Here is an 18913-nt window from a genome sequence, read left to right as displayed (position 1 = left end):
ATGTGATATATTGCCTGTAAGGGGTCACTATTGTTCCTTTAGCATGGCCCTACCATCCCCTACCCCAATAGGTCCAGTATCCCTATTCTTCCCTCCTGAATACTGGTTCTCAATGGCTATTTTTCTAGTAGAAACCCCTAGAAACCTGAGGGGTTTCTAACCCCTCAGGGCTAGAGAGATGTAATCTGGCATGTTCTGGTGGAACACACCAATCAGATTGGTCCTGGATGGCCAGCACTCTCAGACCTTTGAGGGAAGATGCTCCTGAGGCCCAGTAGATGAGCAGCCATAGGGTGGAGCAGTAGCATCCTCTAGTGCCAAAAATTTTTTCCTCTACTCGCTTCTGTCTTTCTAGAGGGAAGTTCACTATCCAAGGCATGGTGATTGCTACTGCTGTTTGTGGGCCTGCATTTGCCTGAAATCTCTCCTGCTGCCTATAAGATCTGAGCCCAGTAACATAAATAACTGAAAAGCTAGCTGGCTTGGCTGGTACACTGATGCCACCATGACTTTCTGTTCCCCACAACCTTCAATTTAGTGATCAACTTCTATCCACACCATCAGTACAGGTTTCCTTACTCCCCTGCCTGCTCTGCTGAGCCAACCTGGTGCAGCAGACGGATGTGATACAGGCCTCAGCATCACCTCTCAGAGGCCAATGGGTCTGCATTTAACCTACAGCTCTGATCTGCCCAAGAGCCATTCAGAGCCCCCATCCAACTAACAGAGGAACATTCCCAATGCTTCCGCAGGTTAAAAACAACTCCAGGAGAACCAAGGCTCTGAATTTGGTTTGGTGGCTGAATACACTGAGAGCCAGAGATGCTAAGACCCAGGCCAGTATGTAAGTGAACAGGCTCATGTCACAGGGCTGTGATCTGACCCCTTTGAGCTGAAGCTGACCCCATGTCCAAAAGGCTGGCCATGTGAAGCCCCTGAAACTTGCATATTAAGCAATGATACTGATGAATCTTTCAACATCAGCCCCCTCTACCCCGTTCACTCTACCCCTTATAGAACAAAGGCAAGGAAACAGGAAAGAACTGTAGTAGCTTTCCCCAGAAGCAAGGACACATCTCCTTGGGACAAGAATATACATAGTTTTAAAGACACAAATTTACCATGGAACTTTTTATATAGACCAGGCTGGCCTAGAACTTGCAGAGACCTGTCTGTCTCTTCCTCCTGAATGCTGGAATTAATGGCATATGCTACTACATCCAGCTGGAACAAGAAACTTAAAAAAAAAACAAAAAAACAACAACAAAAAAAACAACTTACCTTTATTTTTATTTTTTTAATTTTTTAATTTTTTTTTTTTGGTTTTTCGAGACAGGGTTTCTCTGTGTAGCCCTGGCTATTCTGGAACTCACTCTGTAGACCAGGCTGGCCTCGAACTCAGAAATCTGCCTGCCTCTGCCTCCCAAGTGCTGGGATTAAAGGCGTACACCACCACGCCCGGCTCCTTTATTATTTTTAATCACATATTGGTATGTGTATCTGTGTACAAGTACATTGCCTACAGAGGTGTCAAAACCCTACAGCTAAAGTTATAGATGGTTGTGAGCCACCTGACATGGGCACTGGGAACTAAATTTGGGTCCCCTGGAAGAGCAGCAAGAGTTCCTAACTACTGAGCAATCTTGTCCCAGCCAGCCCTGGGACAAGAGTCTTCAATCCCATTCCAGCCTGGCTATTCTGAGGGGTTCACTACACAATCTTTCCACCGCTGGGACAGGCCCTCAATTGTGACCCGCAGCATCTGTGTCCAGTCGTCTCCTCTCCGCATTGGGATACAGCGCGTCTCCCTGTGCTCCAGGGCCAGGATCTCTGCGGGAGTCTCGGGAGTCAGCCCAGCCGCCTGGACTGCTTCTGGGAATTTGACTGCTGAGGCAGAGGCCAGGCAGCACCTGATGCTATTGGGGATGGGGTAGGACAGGAGAGAACAAGCATAAGGAGGGAAAGGAGAAGACAGAGGAAGGAGTACCAGGGGAAAGGTTAGGGGCAGAGTAGGGCAGAGAGCAGAGAGAGACAAAGACATGATTAATACCTGGAACTAGTTTATATAGTAAGCCTGCAAAGTATCCCAATAAAAACCCATCATCCCCGTCATGACCTGGGATGCAGTTCACACCTCTTCTAAGCACAGCTCTAGTTCTTGGGTACAGAACCCACCACGCCTACTGATGTCACTATCCTTAGTCTTGCATGCCCTGCTTGGAGGAGAGGCTTGCCTCCAGTGCCCCAGATTGCATTGCTGGTACCTGGACTGTCCACTGTCAGTCTGTTGGTAATGGTAGTTCACCGCTGTGGCCGAGTGGGGGCACAGTAGGTACTGGTTCTCCTCCCAGCAGCGGGCCATAGTCTGGGTGATAGCCTCATCAGACACGGACTCAGATGTCACTGCCTCTGAAAGCTGAGAGGTCACAGGGCAGGGGTGGATGTTGGTATTGGTGAATCACAGAAGGACAAGACCCCTGTTACCTAGCCACACCCACACCAGGAACTCACAGTAAAATCAATTCATGAGTTTTGAGCCAGTTACAGTTTTGGACCTACATAGCAAAAGGATTTGTAGAAGTTTTGGGTACATCTCGATATATTTAGCAGATGAATTAGCACACAGTCTTGCTCTACAGCCTGATACAAGTCATGGGTGCCCAAACATTTATGGCGTGAAAACTACCTTGTCAGCTCCTACTCTGCTTAGGAGCGCCTCCCCTGGGAAAGCTAGTACTCACAGACAGAGGACGACTCCCTTCTCAGGGCTCCTTGAGTGTGCTTGGTATGCTAGGTCAGTCTCTGAAGATGTTCTGCATGCTTACAACACAGCAAATGCCCTGCATGTACTTAATGGCATCAGAGGCCACATGGAGAATAGATTGTTTATACAGCTACTTCCTGGTTAGGATCAGAAATAGCAACAACTTTTCTCCTCCTCTTCCTCTTTTTCCTCCCCGCCTCTTATTCCTCCTTTTCCCAGTTCTGAATCTAAGGCTAAATGCATACCAAGCACGTGCTCTACCACCTTGATGCATCACTCAGTGTGATAGCTGTATTTTCTCTTTGTATTTCCAGCGCCCTAACATAGTTCTTGAACCACAGCAGATAGATAATATGAGTGGATGGATGAATAAATGAATGGAATAGTGAATGAACTAATGAATGCCCTTCCAGCATATACAGTGTCCTTAGAGTAGAGTAGGGGAGAAAATGAAGAAACATGGGGGGATATGGTGTCCAGTTGTTTTGTTTGTTTGTTTTTTTGGTGTCCAGTTTTAATGGAGGATCCCACTTACCTAAAGAGGAGGAATATTGCTGTCTGCACAAATCATGGGCCAAACAAACTAATGTTGAGCTTTGTCAAAGGCAGCAGAAGGCTGAAGAGATGGCTCCGCCATTCAGAGCACTAGCTGCTCTTGTAGAGGACTCAGGTTTGGTTCTCAGCACCCACACAGTGGTAACCATGTGTAACTCCCATTTTCAGGGAGATCTGATGTCCTCTCCTGGACTCCACAGGCACTGCATGCATGTGGCACATAAGCAAATAAACACTCATACACATTAAATAAAAATAATGAAAAGCTTTGTCTTTTTAAAGCAATATAGATTCTAAAAGAGAGAAGTCCCATTCTGGTCTCCAAGGGAATAGCCCAGCCCAGATAACTGTGTCTGGTTTTGGGAAGAACCCCTCAGGAGGAACACTAACTGTGGCCAATTATAACACATAAGAGATTAAGTTAAAGGAATTGGGTAGGCCGAAGTGGTAAATAAGGATCCTCTTCAAGTGGAAGACACTGAGATAAAGTCGGACTGTGAAAGCAAGAAGGAACACATTCTAGAAGTTTGTGTATCATCAGGCTTCACTTTATCTGTCTGTCTATCTATCTATCTATCTATCTATCTATCTATCTATCTATCTATCCATCCATCCATCCATCATCTATCTATCTATCTATCTATCTATCTATCTATCTATCTATCTATCTATCTATCCATCCATCCATTCAGTTGAGTGCTCTATCTGCATGTATGTCTGCAGGCCAGAAGAGGGCATCAGATCTCATTATAGAAGGTCATGAGCCACCATGTGATTGCTGGGAGTGGAACTCAGAATCTCTGGAAGAGCAGTCAGTGCTCTTAACTGCTGTCATTTTTCCAGGCCCCCATTCCCCTTGAATCTAGCTTTAATTAAATACTGGCCAGGAAGATGAACTCTGGCCAGGTCCACTTCTGGGTTCCCAGTGAATGGCCACCAGGCAATGCTTTCTAACCAGTTTCCTAAAGCAAATAAAACTTATTTATTAACTAAAGTTTCTCCCTTTCTAAAAGAGACAGAGACAAGGACAAAGGAGGGAGAGAAAGGTCAGCAGTGGCTATGGCTTCTGTCTGTACCTGAAGGGCAGAATGGCTTTGTCCCTGTACTGATGTTGTTATTATTGGACATTAACAACAATAATAAATAAACCTAGAAATAGTAACTGTAGGGAGCTGTGCATTCCCAACAGTATCTAAAGTGCCTACATTTATCTTTTGATCCAAATTTCTCAGCAACCTTATGAGACAGGGGCTCTTATCATCCTCTACAGATGAGGAAACTGAAGCACTGCAGTTATAAAAAACCAGCTTAGCATTTCTCAACTGACTCTCCTCACGCAGTCAGTGTTAACCGTGAAAGTTCCTGGCTCACAGACGATGCCCCAAAACCAGGTGTCCCTTTCCCTTTCTCAGGTTTCCAAACCCCAAGTCTGTCTTGTAGCTGTACCCATTCCTTCCTCCATGGGATGCTGTAGGAGGCACAGAAAGAGGTCTTCTGTGCTCACAGGTAAGTACCAGGGGAGCCTGGAATGTTAAGCACACGGTGTTGTTTCATGCAACAACTGCTGTCTAACTAGAAGGCTGGATGTAGACTTGTAGATTTGGTTATGAGCCTGGTGACCTTTGCTCTGTGTGGTAGAGACTTTTCTGGCACTGGCCCCAACCCCAGACCCTTCTCAGTCAACCTAAAGAACCAATCTTTATGGACTTTACAATGAGTTTTGGTGTATTTAGATCTGTTCTGTATGTAGCTTTCTTTATTCCTCAAGAAGATTTATATATGCTTTGTTGTGCACACAGGACTGAGTTAATCATCACAGAATAATGTTCACCATGTTGTGCTGTGCTTAAATATGCATAAAATAAATAAATATGCCACTAGAGGTCAGACTCTAGAAGTTTTAACCAACACTGCCTACTGAGTCCTGTTGAACAAAACTTGCTTTTTGCTTTTCTCGGAGGTCACTCCAACTGTGGAAATTGCAGAGACCCCTACAACTAAGCCCTTAGGGTATGGCTGATTACCAACCTTGTTATGTAGGTCCTTGGGTAGCTGCAGACTTTGGGTTCTTTCAAACTGTTCCATGAGGGCTCTTGTTGTTTGGCTGTCAGAGCCAGAGAGCAGCCAGAAGACCCTCTCCATGTTGTAGGGAACCTGAATGGAGAGTCAGAGTCCTAGGCACCCTCATTCCAACCCTCACCCAGTCCTGCCCCACCAACAGTCAGCCAGATCTGTTCTTCTCCCGGAGGCCCACCTGAATGTCCATAGCAGATGCCAGGGTTGTTCTGAGAACCTCACACAGAGAGAAGTCTCCCTGCTGGACAGTCCTGTGAATGATGTCGTTGCGATTCACTGCCACAACCAGACAGATAGGCAGGCCCATCTTCTGAGCAATGCACCCAGCTTGGGAACACAAGAAGGCCAAAGGATTTTTGAATAAAAGCAAATTTTTAAAAAAAACTTTTTGCTGTGTGAAATGAGAATGGAAGAGGGACATAGGAGGAGAGAAGAGGAAGAGAAGTCGCATGGTCACTGTGCCTTGTTCTATGTTTCAGCCACCTACCAGGGACTAACATACACTAAAGTTTTGTGAGTCAACCCCTAGCATCTTGAAGGTGCTATGGGCTGAAATGCCTTGCCCAAATCCTACCAATGTGCAGGGTCTAAGTCTTTGCCTTTCAGCTTATTTTAGGAAGATGACTGATGTTCACTGCTGATACGCAAGGCTAGTGACCCACAAGCTTGTAGGGCTTCTCCTGTCTCTGTCACCTTGCCGTTGGGACACTGAGATTACAGATATGCACTACCACATCGAGTTTTACGTGGGCTCTAAGGATCCAAATTCAGGTCCTCAGACTTGTGTGGCAAACACCGTACCTACTGAGTCCTCTGGTTAATTCCCTACTTTTTTTGGAGAGAGAATTGTTTTTATAAATACCACACTTAATTTTGGAAAGCCCATTCACACTCTTAAGTCACTTGATCCTCATGGAAGCATTACAATGTCCTTCAGTAATGAGGAAAATTGGACGCACAGGAGGACTCAAAGACTTAAGGTCAAACAGGTCCTTACAGAGAAATCCGAGATGGGAATGTCCTCCACAGGTCTTGCCCATGTGTTTATTTGTGCCAGGTGCTATATAGGTGGCATCGCTAGCTGGAAGGTGACATGAAAGGGAAGCACACTGGGTGTCACCCTCTGAGTAGTGAAGATAGCCCCCTTCCTTGCCTAGCTACCAGCACACTGTCACCTCTATCTTCCTATAAGAAGTCAGGAAGTCTCCTGACCACTTGGATGCTTTTCTCATCTCACCCACTCTGTCCCTGGAGCCTTGAGAAGCAATGGCAGGGACATAGCTACCAGAAACCCTAACACCACTGCCTCCTTGAGAGACGGAAAAGATGTGGACTCCAGCCTGCCTGGGCTGTCAACCTGGCTCATTACCAACCAGTGTAAACAGAGGCAAGCTAACTTGTCTTTGTGTCTGGTTCCTCACTCTAAAACAGTAAGAATAGAACACGTGGACCCTGGATACATCTACAGAGTCTTCCTCTGCATCTACAGAATCAACTGATCATGAATCAAAACTATCCAAAATAAGGTATGGTGATACACTCTATGTTCCCAGCATTTGGGAAGTTGAGGCAGGAGGATGGAGAGACTATTAAGGGTAGTCTAAGGGCCTTAGGGCAGCCTAAGTTACATAGTGAGATCTTCTCAAGAAAAAAAAAAGGCATTTGTATTAAACGTGATGAGATTCTTTCTTGCCATTATTAGCAAAAACAGAATGGCTATTTAGATAACATTCACTTATTGTATTAGTTATTCGATATCATTTTGAGGTGATTTAAAGTACATATGTGTAAATACATAGGTTATATGCAGACACCATGACAATTTACACAGGGACTTGAATCTCTGCAGATTTCAGTGTCTGCAGGGGTCCTAGAACTAATTGTCCATGCACACAGGAGACAGCTGTAATGTTCTAGTCCCATGAAATTGTTAACCCAGGAAGAGCACTTAGAGCAACATCACCTGGTGTATATATAATTAATGCTTGAGAATGTTCATTAGTATTTGGTGTGGGGACATCACTTGCCCTGTTCAAGGGTAATGTGCACCCTCAGTCAGACTTGTTCCTCACAGGCAGCTCTGAGCACGCGATCCGCTGAGGACTTGAGTCTGAGAAACTCTTAACAACCATTCAGCTAGTAAAGGGCAGAGCCAGGGCCTGATTCCTGATGCCAGCGCCCTTGCTGTCTCACACGGTCCCTGGGTAGTGAAAACACTGTGTCATGGCACGAGGCGGGTGCCCCTCAGCAGGCAGTGGGTGGAGCTGGGAGTCAAGTGCAAATTTAAGCAAAGGGCACTGAGCTATGTTTGGTGGCTGAGCCTTGAGTTCTGTCTACTAGAAGTTGTGCAAGCACAGGCAAAGGTACTGAAACTTCCCAGGATTGAACTCTCAGTCTCTCTGGGTGCTTTTTGGAAAGTCCATTTGCATCCCAGGGTCTCCTTACCTGCAAGGTTACCCCCAGCTCCCGTCGGCACTACCACCTCCACTGTGGGCAGGGGGTGCATGTCCAAGGACGGTGTACACTGGAAATAAGCGAAGAAGTAGTGTGCCATCTGCACCAGGACCCGAGACCAGTTGATGGAGTTCAAGCTCAACACGTTGTGCCTCTGGACAAAGGCCACATCAGCAAACACGGCCTTGATGGGTTCGTCAAGCTCATCGCTGTTTCCTTCCACTGCCAGGGGTGAGAGAAGCGGGTATCTCTCAGCACCAGAAGCTCCTGGCACTCACTCCCAGCTTGGGGGCAGGGAAGCCCTTCCAGGTTCCGCCCATCCTCTGCCATCGCCAGGGGTGGGGGGCCCTCCCAGGCTCCGCCCATCCCCCCCCCCCCCCCCCCCCGGCTAGTTTAGCCTCTGCTTCCTTCACTTTGACGTGTTTTATTTAGCCTGGTTATTTAGCCTGGCTTTCCAGGCTCCGTGTAAACTCCTTAGGGATTGAATCCAAGTCTCTTGTTCTTGTGACCCTAAGTATTTGTCCTCACTTGGGAGAAAAGAAAATGTGACCAGAACCATTTCTAATGGTCTTGCATTCTATAAAGTCAGATATAAAATGTCAACCTTCTGAGATACTGGGAAAAGAATTCTCCCTGTATTCCAAGCCTTCACTGTTCTGCAAAGAGTATGTCTTTCTGGAAGGAAGGAGACTGTTTATACAACAGACCCCTACTGGGCCTGGGGGAAAATGGTCACTTCTCCCCTGTGGGTGAAGTGTAGGTGTCCTGGTCCCTGCTCCTATGTGCTAGGTAAGTTTGCTTCTGCAGAAGTTCTCTCTGAAGTTAGGTATGTACATTGGTTTAATTTATGGGATGAATTATTGGGTAAACTATTCACTAGTTTAACCTATCAGCACCCCAGTCTAGCTGCCTCAGTAACTGTACCAGTATTGACCCTTACCTGATACCTGTATCTAATTCTCCAATTGGATCCATACCTCAAGCAGGGGTGGGGGTGGGGGGTGACTATGAGGGGAAAGTACCAAGACAGCCATTGGGGGTGTAAAGCTTTCTCTTCTCATCACTATAATGCAGCAATACAGATGGGAGAGCAGCTGTAACCCCAATCAATCTGATTCAGTAGTGGTGGCCCCATTCCTTTGCCAAGGTCAAGCCAATCTGTGCCTGGCAAGCCCATGAAGTCAGAGTTCAGTCCAAGTTGGACATGTGAGAAGCTCAGGCCACTGAGACTCAGGATGGTTGCCGGGGTGCTAGAGAAATGGCCACTGCCTTTAAGGAAGTTTACTACAGGAAAAGGGAAACTTGGTCACCTCAAGTCTTCATACTGTGACTGAGGAAGGAACCTAGGATTGAGGAGGGCAAATTGGGAAGTACTTGGGTTCCTGATCGTAATGTTGAGTCTCAGAACCAACCAAGTGACAGCCAACTCCACCCCTGGACATCCCAGTTATAGAAGCTATAAACTGTTCTTTCAGATAGTCTCAGTTGGATTTTCTGTTAATTCCAGTTTAAAAAACTATAACCAATAAGCATCCAGAGTCTACTAAGTACTCGATGCTTAGGGATCACACAGTGTACATGGAAATTGCTACTTTTATAAACCCAGTGGCCGAGTAAGACACTTTTATATTGCTATTAAAGATACTTTGACAGAAGCAACTTGTAGAAGAAAGATATTTGGGGCTTACAGTTTCAGAGGATTAGAGTCTAAGACCAATTAGAGCTATGAACATGGAAGCAGGAAGGCAGTCATGGTTCTGGAGCAGTAGCTGAGAACTTTATTCTTATCCAAAAGCACAAGGCACAGAGAGCTAACTGGGAATGGCTATGGGTTTTTCAAAGTTCACTCCAGTGACACAACTCTATCAAGGCCACATCTAATCCTTCCTAAGCAGTTCCGCCAACTGGGAGCCAAGCACTCAGATATATGAGACTATGGGGGCCATTCTCATTTAAATTACTACATGAGACTCCCAGAATCCCATGGGCGTGTGGCCATATCATAATGCAAAATGCTTTTAGTCCAACTTCAAAAGCCCTCATGGTCTATCAGTCTCAAGGTTGTTGAAAGATCTCAAAGTCCAATAAGGCAATCTCTTAGCTATAACTTGCTGTAATTTTTTTTTAAGTATGTACTTCCAACATACAATGGCATAAGCCTGGCACATACCACATGAAGCCTGGAAACCTGAGTTTGATCTCTGGTGACTGTATCAAGGTAGGAGGAAAGAATGACACCCCCCCCCCCAAAGCTATCCTCTGACCTCCATGTGGTCATGTGTCACATGACCTCCATGTGGTCAGGTGTCAAGTGCCTTCCATGTGGTCCCTGTGTCATGTGACCTCCATGTGGTCATGTGTCACAGGCGTGCATCTACTCATCACACATACAATAATAATGATGATGAATTAATAAAGCTTAAACTCAGCATCCATGTGTCCCACTCCTACTCCTTGAGTTCACAAAGGGAAAACATCTTTCCTGTTAGCCCCTGAATATACACACATCCTCTTAATAGTCACAACTGAAGCCTCTAAGAATGTGATCAGTACTGCTTACAAACAAATTGAACTATTTTCTTGATGCACAGACCATACACAGAACAGAAACACCTTAGCTCTAGCAATAATGATGACATGTTAGACTCATCAACAACCACAAAGCTGCCACTATTTCATAGCTGAGTGATGTTCTCCAGCCTCAGGTGAAGATTCTATTCATGCCCTTAGATGAAAGTCCTCCAGAACATCTTGTACAAGGCAAGAGGAGGACTAGAGAACAAAAAAAACCCAGTTCTTGACTTTGATGCTAGGACTTAGAAAGGTTGGCACACGGGAAACAGCTGGGTCCTCGGGAGCCTGAATATTGTTCATTAAAGTCTAACAATGACCAAAGGAAAATGCAGCCAGATGTGGGCAATTACCAAGGCACAGACTTTACACTGGAACGTGCATGTGCTTGCCAAAGAAGAGCAGAGGGATTTCCTCTCGGCTTTTGAGAAAACAAACCAAGGGCATTCATGCCGCTCTGATGACAAGACTTCTTTGCATTGTTTGAACTGCTCATCAGCGTTGATCTGTTAACATAAAAATATCCTCTCTGCAATTTGTTTTAGTTACCATTCTATTGTGAAGAGACACCATGGTCACAGCAACTTATAGAAGGGATCATTTAGTTGGGAGCTTGTTGACACTTTCAGCGGGTTAGTTCTTGATCATCATAGCAGGACGCATGGCAGCAGGCATGCTGCTGCTGGAGTCATAGCTGAGAATTTACATCTGATCCACAGACAGAGGGTGGTGTAAGGGGCGATTGGGTCTGGCTTGAGCTTTTGAAATCTCAAAACCCACCCCCAGGACACACCCTCCAACAAAGCCACATCTCCTAATCCATCCCAAAGAGTTCCACTAACTGGAGACCAAGCATTCAAACATATGAGCTGATGAAGACCACTCTCATTCAAACCACCACAGGATTATACTAGGGCCCAGGCCAGTTGTAGAAGAAATTTTACTTTTTGTATTTATCTATTTTTAAGTTTATTTTATGTTATGCATATGGGCATTTTACCTGAATGTATGTCTGTGTACCACATGTATACAATGCCCATGCAGGCCAGAAAGGGACGTCGGATCCTGCTAGAACTGCAGTTACAGACAGTGGTGAGCTGCCATGTGGGTGCTGGGACTAGAACCCTGTCCTCTACGGGAGTAGCCAGTGCTCTTAACCGCTGAACCATCTCTCTAGCACCTTATATGTATCTATTGCTAGAACATTTCCTGTGTTTCAAGTGAGTTATTTAAAAAAAAACATGCAAGCATGACCAAAGTATGTAAAACCTCAACCAAGACCCCTACATCTCATTTCTTGTGCCTCTCCTTGCAGCTCAGTGAGGCCAAGCAGGGTGAAAGGTGAAAATAGAGCCACGGCTCCACCCAGACTCCCCTGTCCACTGCTGCCAATCTCTGAAGGATGAAGCATTTTCTATTCACCTCCACTATCAGTCTCCTAACCACTAGGTATCTGGTGCAGCATGAAATGCATAGTTTTCTCCTTTCTCCAGTCACAGAATGCTATTGTTCCTATGACAAAGCTGAAGTCTTCATCATACGACTAGCCATAATGGAACTGGTAGTAGGCAGCACCAGGTGGCTTCCTATTGTAATACTTGACCCAGTTGTCTGCATGCATGGCCTAGCTGTCTGCCCTCTAAGGAAGGACATGGACTGCCAACATGCACTGACACATTCTCTCAACTATGAAACATGTTTGTGCCCTCAACATTTCTGAAACCCTGGAACTGAGCACGTTGCTTAGCTTACGAGATGGTTCTGCATGTCTGACTCCATGTGACATTGGCAAGTGGGAACTTCACAGAGGTAGCACGGACAGACACTTGAACCAGCTCTAACAGTTCAACACAGTGAATGCGGGTCTAAAGCCATGCCAGTTAGTGTGGAAGACTGTGAAGCCAGGAACCTGCCCAGAGCTAAGCCAAGGCACCTCAATACATGACTAGCCCTACCTATGAAAGCAGCCATTCGAGCTGGACCACACACTCCCTGCACCTACCTCCAAACACATGAACGTTCTCCTTTAACACCGTTGTCATCTGGAGCTCCTGGATCTTTGAACAATGGCCTTTGGGCAACAGAACAATAATGTCCACATTCTTGGATCCTTGAACACTCTCAATGGCAGCACTTCCCGTGTCCCCAGAAGTTCCTAGAAGGGAGACACCTCCCTTTAGAACAAGGAGAATAAAGAATAAAATGACCTTAAAATATTGGTGCCCAATGCAGCAACACTGGCTTTCAAATACTTGAAAGATCGGTGCTGAGCACTTAGCCCAGGGTCGTTGGATATGCTGATAAAATCAGGACATTAACAAGTATACTGGACACCTAAAAATATCATTGCAGAAGAGTCCATAGCCTCTAGCAGTCTGAGGAAGGGATCTGTGATAGTTAATCTTGTCAACTTGATGGTGTTAGGATCATCACAGAAACACACCTCTGGACACCTCTGTAAAGGCATTCCCAGAAATGATTGACTGAAAAGGGAAGACCCTGGCACCACCCTGTGAGCTGTGGTCCTGATGAAAAGAAATCAAGAACGAAATCTGAACACCAGCATCAATGTTCTCTGCTTCCTGACTGTAGAGACAGTGTGACCAGATGCCCCAAGCTCCTGTCACCATACCTTCAGTGCCATGGTGACCTGCACTCTCAAACCTCCTTCATTAAGTTGTTCTTGTCTTGAGAAAAAGAGAAAAGTAACTAAGACAGAATCTGTGACAGAAAAACAGGTCAGAAACCCTCTAAAAAAGTAATTCTCAACCTTCCTAATGCTGCGACTCTTCAGTTCAGCTTCTCATGTAGTGGTGACTTCCAACTGTAAAATTATTTTCATTGCAACTTCATAACTGTAATTTTCTACTATTATGAATTGTAGTGTAAATATCTGTTTTCTGATAGTCTTAGGCAACTCTGTGAAAGGATCTTTTGCCCCCATCCACAAATGGGTTGCAACCCACAGGATAAGAACTGCTGCTCTAGAAAAACTGATAGCATAAGCCTTAAAAGATTCAATCAAAGGTATATCCTGCATTGGTGTCCTCCAACTGGAGGGCTAAAAACTCCTGCTCCCTCCCAACACCCACCCACAACAATGGTGACATGGTTCTTCTTCTTCTCCAGGAAGTACTGCAGGAACTGTGCTGTGCAGGACAGGGACAGGTCCTTAAAGGCATATGTGACCCCATGCCACAACTCCAGGATGTTCAGTCCATTCTTCAGCTTGCATAGATGGACCACATCTCTGTGGCGGAATCTGCTGAAGGCTCGGTCAATCAGATCTGTGAGGGTAGAGGTTGGACAGAAGGTGATGGTATTAGCTCTTCAAGTTTCACCTCTGCCTCTGTAATCTTTAATGTTTATCTCCCATTGTCAACTAAAAAGCCTAGAAAGTCTGATCTTAAGTGATACACAGGAACAGGATTGCATGGGTCTAGAAAAATCTGGGAGGGCGTGTATTCAACTGCTCAGACATTCCTCTTTAGAAGCCCCAGACACCAGAACTAGCTCTAGAACATGTCTAGTTTTCATTTTGTATACTTCTTTATTGAGTCTTTTTATTTTTATTTTATTTACCCTATGTGAACGGGTGTTTTCCTGCTCGTATGTATATGCACCATATGTGCACAGTGCCTGAAGAGGCCAGAAGAGAGAGACAGACCACCTGAAGCTAGAGTTACAGATGGTTATGAGCTACCATGTGGACGCTGGGAACTTAACCCAGGTCCTCTGGAAGGGCAGTCAGTGCTCTTAACCACTGAGCCATCTCTCCTGTTCCTATAACCATGCATTTCAGTAGAAGATCAAGTCATAGAACAAATAAACCAGTTTCAACCTCCTAATTTTCTTTCCCAGAGATGAAAGTTTCAAAAGCCAGTGCCATTACCAGTGAAATCTCCCTCCCTGTCTCTCTCTGTCTCTGTCTGTCTCTCTGTGTCTGTCTGTCTCTCCCTTATGCTTGTAGATCAAGATGTAAGCTCTCAGCTACTGCTTCATAGCCTACAGCCATGCTCCTCACCATGATGGTCATGGACTCTAACCCTCCAAAACTGTAAGCCCCAAATAAACTCTTTCCCCCCCATAAGTTGCCTTGATCATAGAGACTTATCACAGCATAGAAAAATAACCAAGACACACCCAAACCTATTGAACCAGAGTCTGCCTTTAATTTGAGATTCTCCAGGGAAATTCATTTAGCCCTAAAACTTGAGACAACCTGTCCCAGGACATCCAGCAAGACAAGGTAGTAATCTAGGTGTCTTGGTGACTGAGGGAGACATTCATCAACACTCAAGCATTTGGGATGACTGGAGGAAGGGCAAAGGAACTGAAGAGTCTACTTCTGAAATTCTAGAATCAGGAAATAATCTTACAAGGTTTGAGAAAGGCAACTAGGGATTTTCTAGGGGTTGGGTAATGAATTTACAACTCAGGGAGGAAGTGTGTGGCGCTGAGCTGGGGTTGGGGTGGTCCTCACCATTTAAGTCATGTCTTGGAATAAGCTCCAGGCCAATGAAGAGAGCACACAGCTCCTTTACCAGGCTGCGATAGGACAGCGTGCTCCAGTGACGCAGGGTCTCTTTGTCCAGCCTAGGGAGCTCCTCTGGCATATAGAGGCCCCCATCTGGTGCATAACCAGAGAAGAGGGCCCCCTCAAAGTTGACCCGTGGGGCCATTCCCCGGGTGCTAGTGTACCACATGGTCCTGGAGGCCTGCAAAGAGAGAGTCCCAGAGGCAGCTGGTCTTCAAGCTCCCAGCACCCCACAGGAAGAGGCTAAGTATACGGAGTCCTCTGACCTATCCTCAGAGCCACCACTCACTGGGATATGTATCTCAGACATGGTGATGGCAGCCCTAACCTGAGTCTCAACTCAGCTTTGTCAAGTCTGGCGTAAATCATGATCCTTCTGGTCCAAACAGACAATTCCACTGAGTGTCCTACCTTGAGGTGTGGGTATTGGAGTCTGCTGGGCAAAGAGAGTCACAGCTCTAACCAGTAACAAAGAAAACCTTGGAATGGAGAAAGATCACATCAATAGCAGGTAGCTGCCTTTTGACGGGCTTCTTGGTAAAGGAAAGACCAGAACACCTGACTGTCAAATGCTGGTGTGAATGTGGGGAGAAGGGAACATTTATTCACCATTGGTGGGAATGCAAAGTGGTTTAGACACTATAGAAGTTGGTGTGGAGGGTCCTCAAAAAGCTTGACATGGATCTATCATATGATCTAAATAAACCCACTCCTGGCCACATTCCCAAAGGACTCTATATCCTCCTATAGAGATGTTTGCTCACTCATGATCATAGATGTTCTACTCACAATACCCAGGAAATGGAGACAACCCACATGAATGGATAACTGGGAGTCAGTTTTCTTCAGGCTCTCAGAGGCTACACACACTCCAGTAGATGGCCACACACCCAAGTACTAAATGATCTCAGTGGGGGGTTTTTGTTTGTTTGTTTTTAAGCAAGAGACCACATAAAGTTGGGAGGGGACGGTGGGGAAGAATCAGAGGGCACAGAATAGGAATCAAAATACATTACATACATGTATGCATTATTTTTTTTTTAAACTCAAGACCCATGTCCCAGGAAACTCCTTAGTCCTATACATATGATGGTTGGGCGGTATCACCAATAACTATTACTCTATCTTGCAGCCTAATTTAGAAGGCTAGCAGTAGAGCCTGCATACTGTCTTTGAAACTCTCTAGCCATGGCTAATTAACTCTGGCTACCTGGCATGGATTCAGTTATGATCATTTGAATGAGACAGAGATTACAGCAGAGCTTATAGTTTCCATGGTTAAACCTGTCAACTTGACTACACATAACTTCCAATTTAGGCGTTTCTGCACCCCTGCCCATAAGAAGGGGAAATCTGACATTGACCGAGAAGAATATTAGTTTCCCTTTCCTTCCCTTTGGCCTCCCCTGACCCTGCAGATGGAGCCCAGGCCTATCCTAGGCAATTGCTCTGCCACTAAGCTCCACCTCCAGGCCTGAAGTCGTGGCTTCCTCCTCCAGATCTGTGACACTTGTGGGTCCACAGTGAGCTGCCACACACCACTCTGTTGCCTACAAATGCATGTGCGTTCAGCTTAGAAGCAAGGCTGTCCTAAATTACTCACCAGGCAGGTCCCACCTTTTGGCATTGCAACATGACTTTGCTATCTACAAAGTTCAGGCCTCAGAATGGTGCCGTCAAGTTATAAGAGCAAGTGATAAATGAAATCAAACAATGTTTTAAGTAAGCTTAGAATTTTGTTTTGGGCCTCCCCATTCATAGCTATCCTCAGTCACATGCATTAGGCATGCCCGAAACCAAGAATATTATTAAATAGAACCAGGGTGGATAATGTAATGCTGGGCAATGGGTATAAACAGAAATGACGTTAGGAATCTGGGACATTCCGTCAGCCCACACAGGAGTCCATGACATGGGACATAAGCATAGCAGCTCAGCAGGCAGAAGCAGGGCCAGAAGGTCAAAGGCTTAGCAGTGCCTTCAGTAACCACAGGGAGTTCTGGAATGCTGTGGGCAACGTTAGCGCCTAAGCAAACTGCCCTGGAATCCTTGCTGCATAACGTTTCTTGACCTGACTAAAGGAAATGCAGCCAGAGAGTTCTACTGATCAAAGGGCTGGGGGTGCCGGGACAGGGCAGAAGCAGGTGGAGCTATAAGGAACATTTTCCCAAAGCCCTGTCCTCGGTCCTCGGTAGAATGGACCACATGATACCCGGGCACTGAGGTTGGGGATTCTGCAACTCAAGAAAGACGTGAACAAGGCCCAGAGGCGAGAGCCCGGCTTGAACTCAGCATGTGCCAGAATAAGAAGATCGCTTGATTAGCCAACAGTCCTAAGCTTCTCACAGGATTAAGGGCTGTCTCGGTCGGTTCTGAAAGATCACTTCAAGGGATAGCGCAGAAAAAGCTACAGGAAACAGCTAATGACTTTTTTTTTTTTTTTTTTTTTTTGACTGTGTGTGAGGGCTCTGGACTCAGATCTCCGCTGTACTTTACTGTGATAATTTGTGATAATTACTTTTTGGAACGTTTCTGGATTTTATTCCAGAGCGGAGACAGGGCAATAACCACGATAAATAATAATAACAGTAATCCCGCCTTTGGGGCGGGATTCGGCGCGGCGGTGGGCGGAGGTGGGGAGGCGTGGAGACTTGCCCCTAGTGGCAGATCACTAATCCTGGATTGAAGTTTAAAGCAAGGCCTGGGAGGGCGGGCGGTGTACACCGCTGGCGAGCTCGCCGAGCCCTAAGACCCCATCCCCACCCTCTGAACACAGAACACTGTCCTGAGTTGCCGAGTTATTCCCACACTGCCGAACCCTGGCTGCAGAAGAAAAACATGACAAATCCTCCACCCGCGAGGGCTGCTAGGGCTGTTGGGGCTGCTGCCATCATAAGGCCCCAGCTGGCTTTAAAACGGTGGCCCGGAAGCCAAGCTGAGCTACGGGACCAGGACAGCAGCCAGAAATCTGACGTGTCACCGTGGAGAGCGCAGGGTGGGGGGCACACAGCAGAGGACTGGGCGAGGTTACCGTAGGGGCGCGAAGCTGCCTGGCGACCCGAGTCCAGTGGGAGACGTGCACAGCTCTGACTTCCCTGAGCCGGAGGTTCTGAGTTTAAAGCCAAAGCTGGGGAGGAGCTCCTACAGAGGGCGGAGGAGGGGGAGTGGAGGAGGGACTTGGGGGAGGGGTAGAAGAAGACAGAGCTTGGAAGACAGGAGTAGGGGGGTCGGGGGGGGGGGGGGGGAACAAGGCAGACACCGGAACACTAGCCTTTGTGTTCAATGAGTGACTTTCAGGCTCTGGATTCTCTTTTAGACTCATGATCTTCGCTGAGACTCAATAGAATAAAAGACATTTTGTTCTGTTTTTATTTGTTTGTTTACTTATTGAGAGACCTGTCTCTATGTAGCTCTGGCCACTCAGGAGATTGTATGTAGACCAGACTGGCCTTGAACTCACAAAGAGATCTGCCTGTCTTTGCACATCCCTTTCCTAACTCCTCCACAGAGTGCTGGGATTAAAAGCTTTGTTTTGTTTTTAGATGAGAAATCAGAGGGCAATGTGGGAAGAAGGGCTTAGCCTTCCACCCTACTTCCATCCTTTGGCTTTCAGGATTCTGGTTTACAAAAATCCAAGAGCCTGTGTCAAAATCCACCAGATTGAGTGCATCATTTAGCTAAAAATTCTTAATAGAACAATACTATCTATAGAAGCGTAAGTCTGACTCAGTTTCCCCCTGCCCTTCCCTTTCTCAATGTTCTCCCCCCTTCTTCATGGAACCTGATTATACAGTAAAGGATGATCTTGAAATCCCGATCTTCCATCTCCATCTCCTGAGTGCTGACATCACAGACTTGTGTCACCAACGCCGGGAATCGAAGCAGAACTTTGTGTGGGCTCAGCAAGCACCTTACCAGCGGAGCTGCAGTCCCAGGCCCTAATTTATTTTTCAGGG

The 18913-nt window shown here is 46.2% G+C and overlaps 1 protein-coding gene across 2 annotated transcripts; it reads right to left on the bottom strand.

Annotated features, from left to right (window-relative positions):
- Positions 1 to 1294: 1294 nt before the first annotated feature.
- Thnsl2 (threonine synthase like 2) lies at positions 1295 to 18065 on the bottom strand. Of its 2 annotated transcripts, XM_029478814.2 has the most exons (10): positions 17989 to 18057; positions 15369 to 15436; positions 14904 to 15138; positions 13513 to 13707; positions 12423 to 12575; positions 7841 to 8071; positions 5574 to 5722; positions 5348 to 5473; positions 2265 to 2416; positions 1295 to 1916 (listed from the first exon to the last, which is right to left on the bottom strand). In XM_029478814.2, exons 3-10 carry the CDS (start codon positions 15124 to 15126, stop codon positions 1694 to 1696), a joined length of 1452 nt encoding a protein of 483 aa, XP_029334674.1. In that variant the 5' UTR covers positions 15127 to 15138; positions 15369 to 15436; positions 17989 to 18057; the 3' UTR covers positions 1295 to 1693. The 2 variants fall into 2 exon arrangements, with proteins under 2 accessions (XP_029334674.1, XP_021020627.1); XM_021164968.3 differs by lacking the exon at positions 15369 to 15436 and having other exon boundaries at positions 1296 to 1916; positions 17989 to 18065.
- Between the last annotated feature and the right edge of the window lie 848 nt (positions 18066 to 18913).

Source organism: Mus caroli, unplaced genomic scaffold (genome assembly GCF_978045245.1).
Source record: "Mus caroli unplaced genomic scaffold, Mus_caroli_1 scaffold_7, whole genome shotgun sequence".
Lineage (NCBI taxonomy): Eukaryota > Metazoa > Chordata > Mammalia > Rodentia > Muridae > Mus > Mus caroli.
Note: the sequence above shows the minus strand (reverse complement) of the source record. Positions and strands in the feature narration are given on the sequence as shown.

Bases quoted from the DNA above. Each gene is read 5' to 3' on its own strand.
- Thnsl2 (XM_021164968.3), bottom strand. From the start codon at position 15,126: ATGTGGTACACTAGCACCCGGGGAATGGCCCCACGGGTCAACTTTGAG. The intron at 8,072-12,422 runs GTAGGTGCAGGG...CACCCCTGGCAG, and splicing joins GAACGTTCATGTGTTTGGAG to TGGAAGGAAACAGCGATGAG. The intron at 5,474-5,573 runs GTGGGCCTCCGG...CTCTCCATTCAG, and splicing joins CATCTGCTATGGACATTCAG to GTTCCCTACAACATGGAGAG.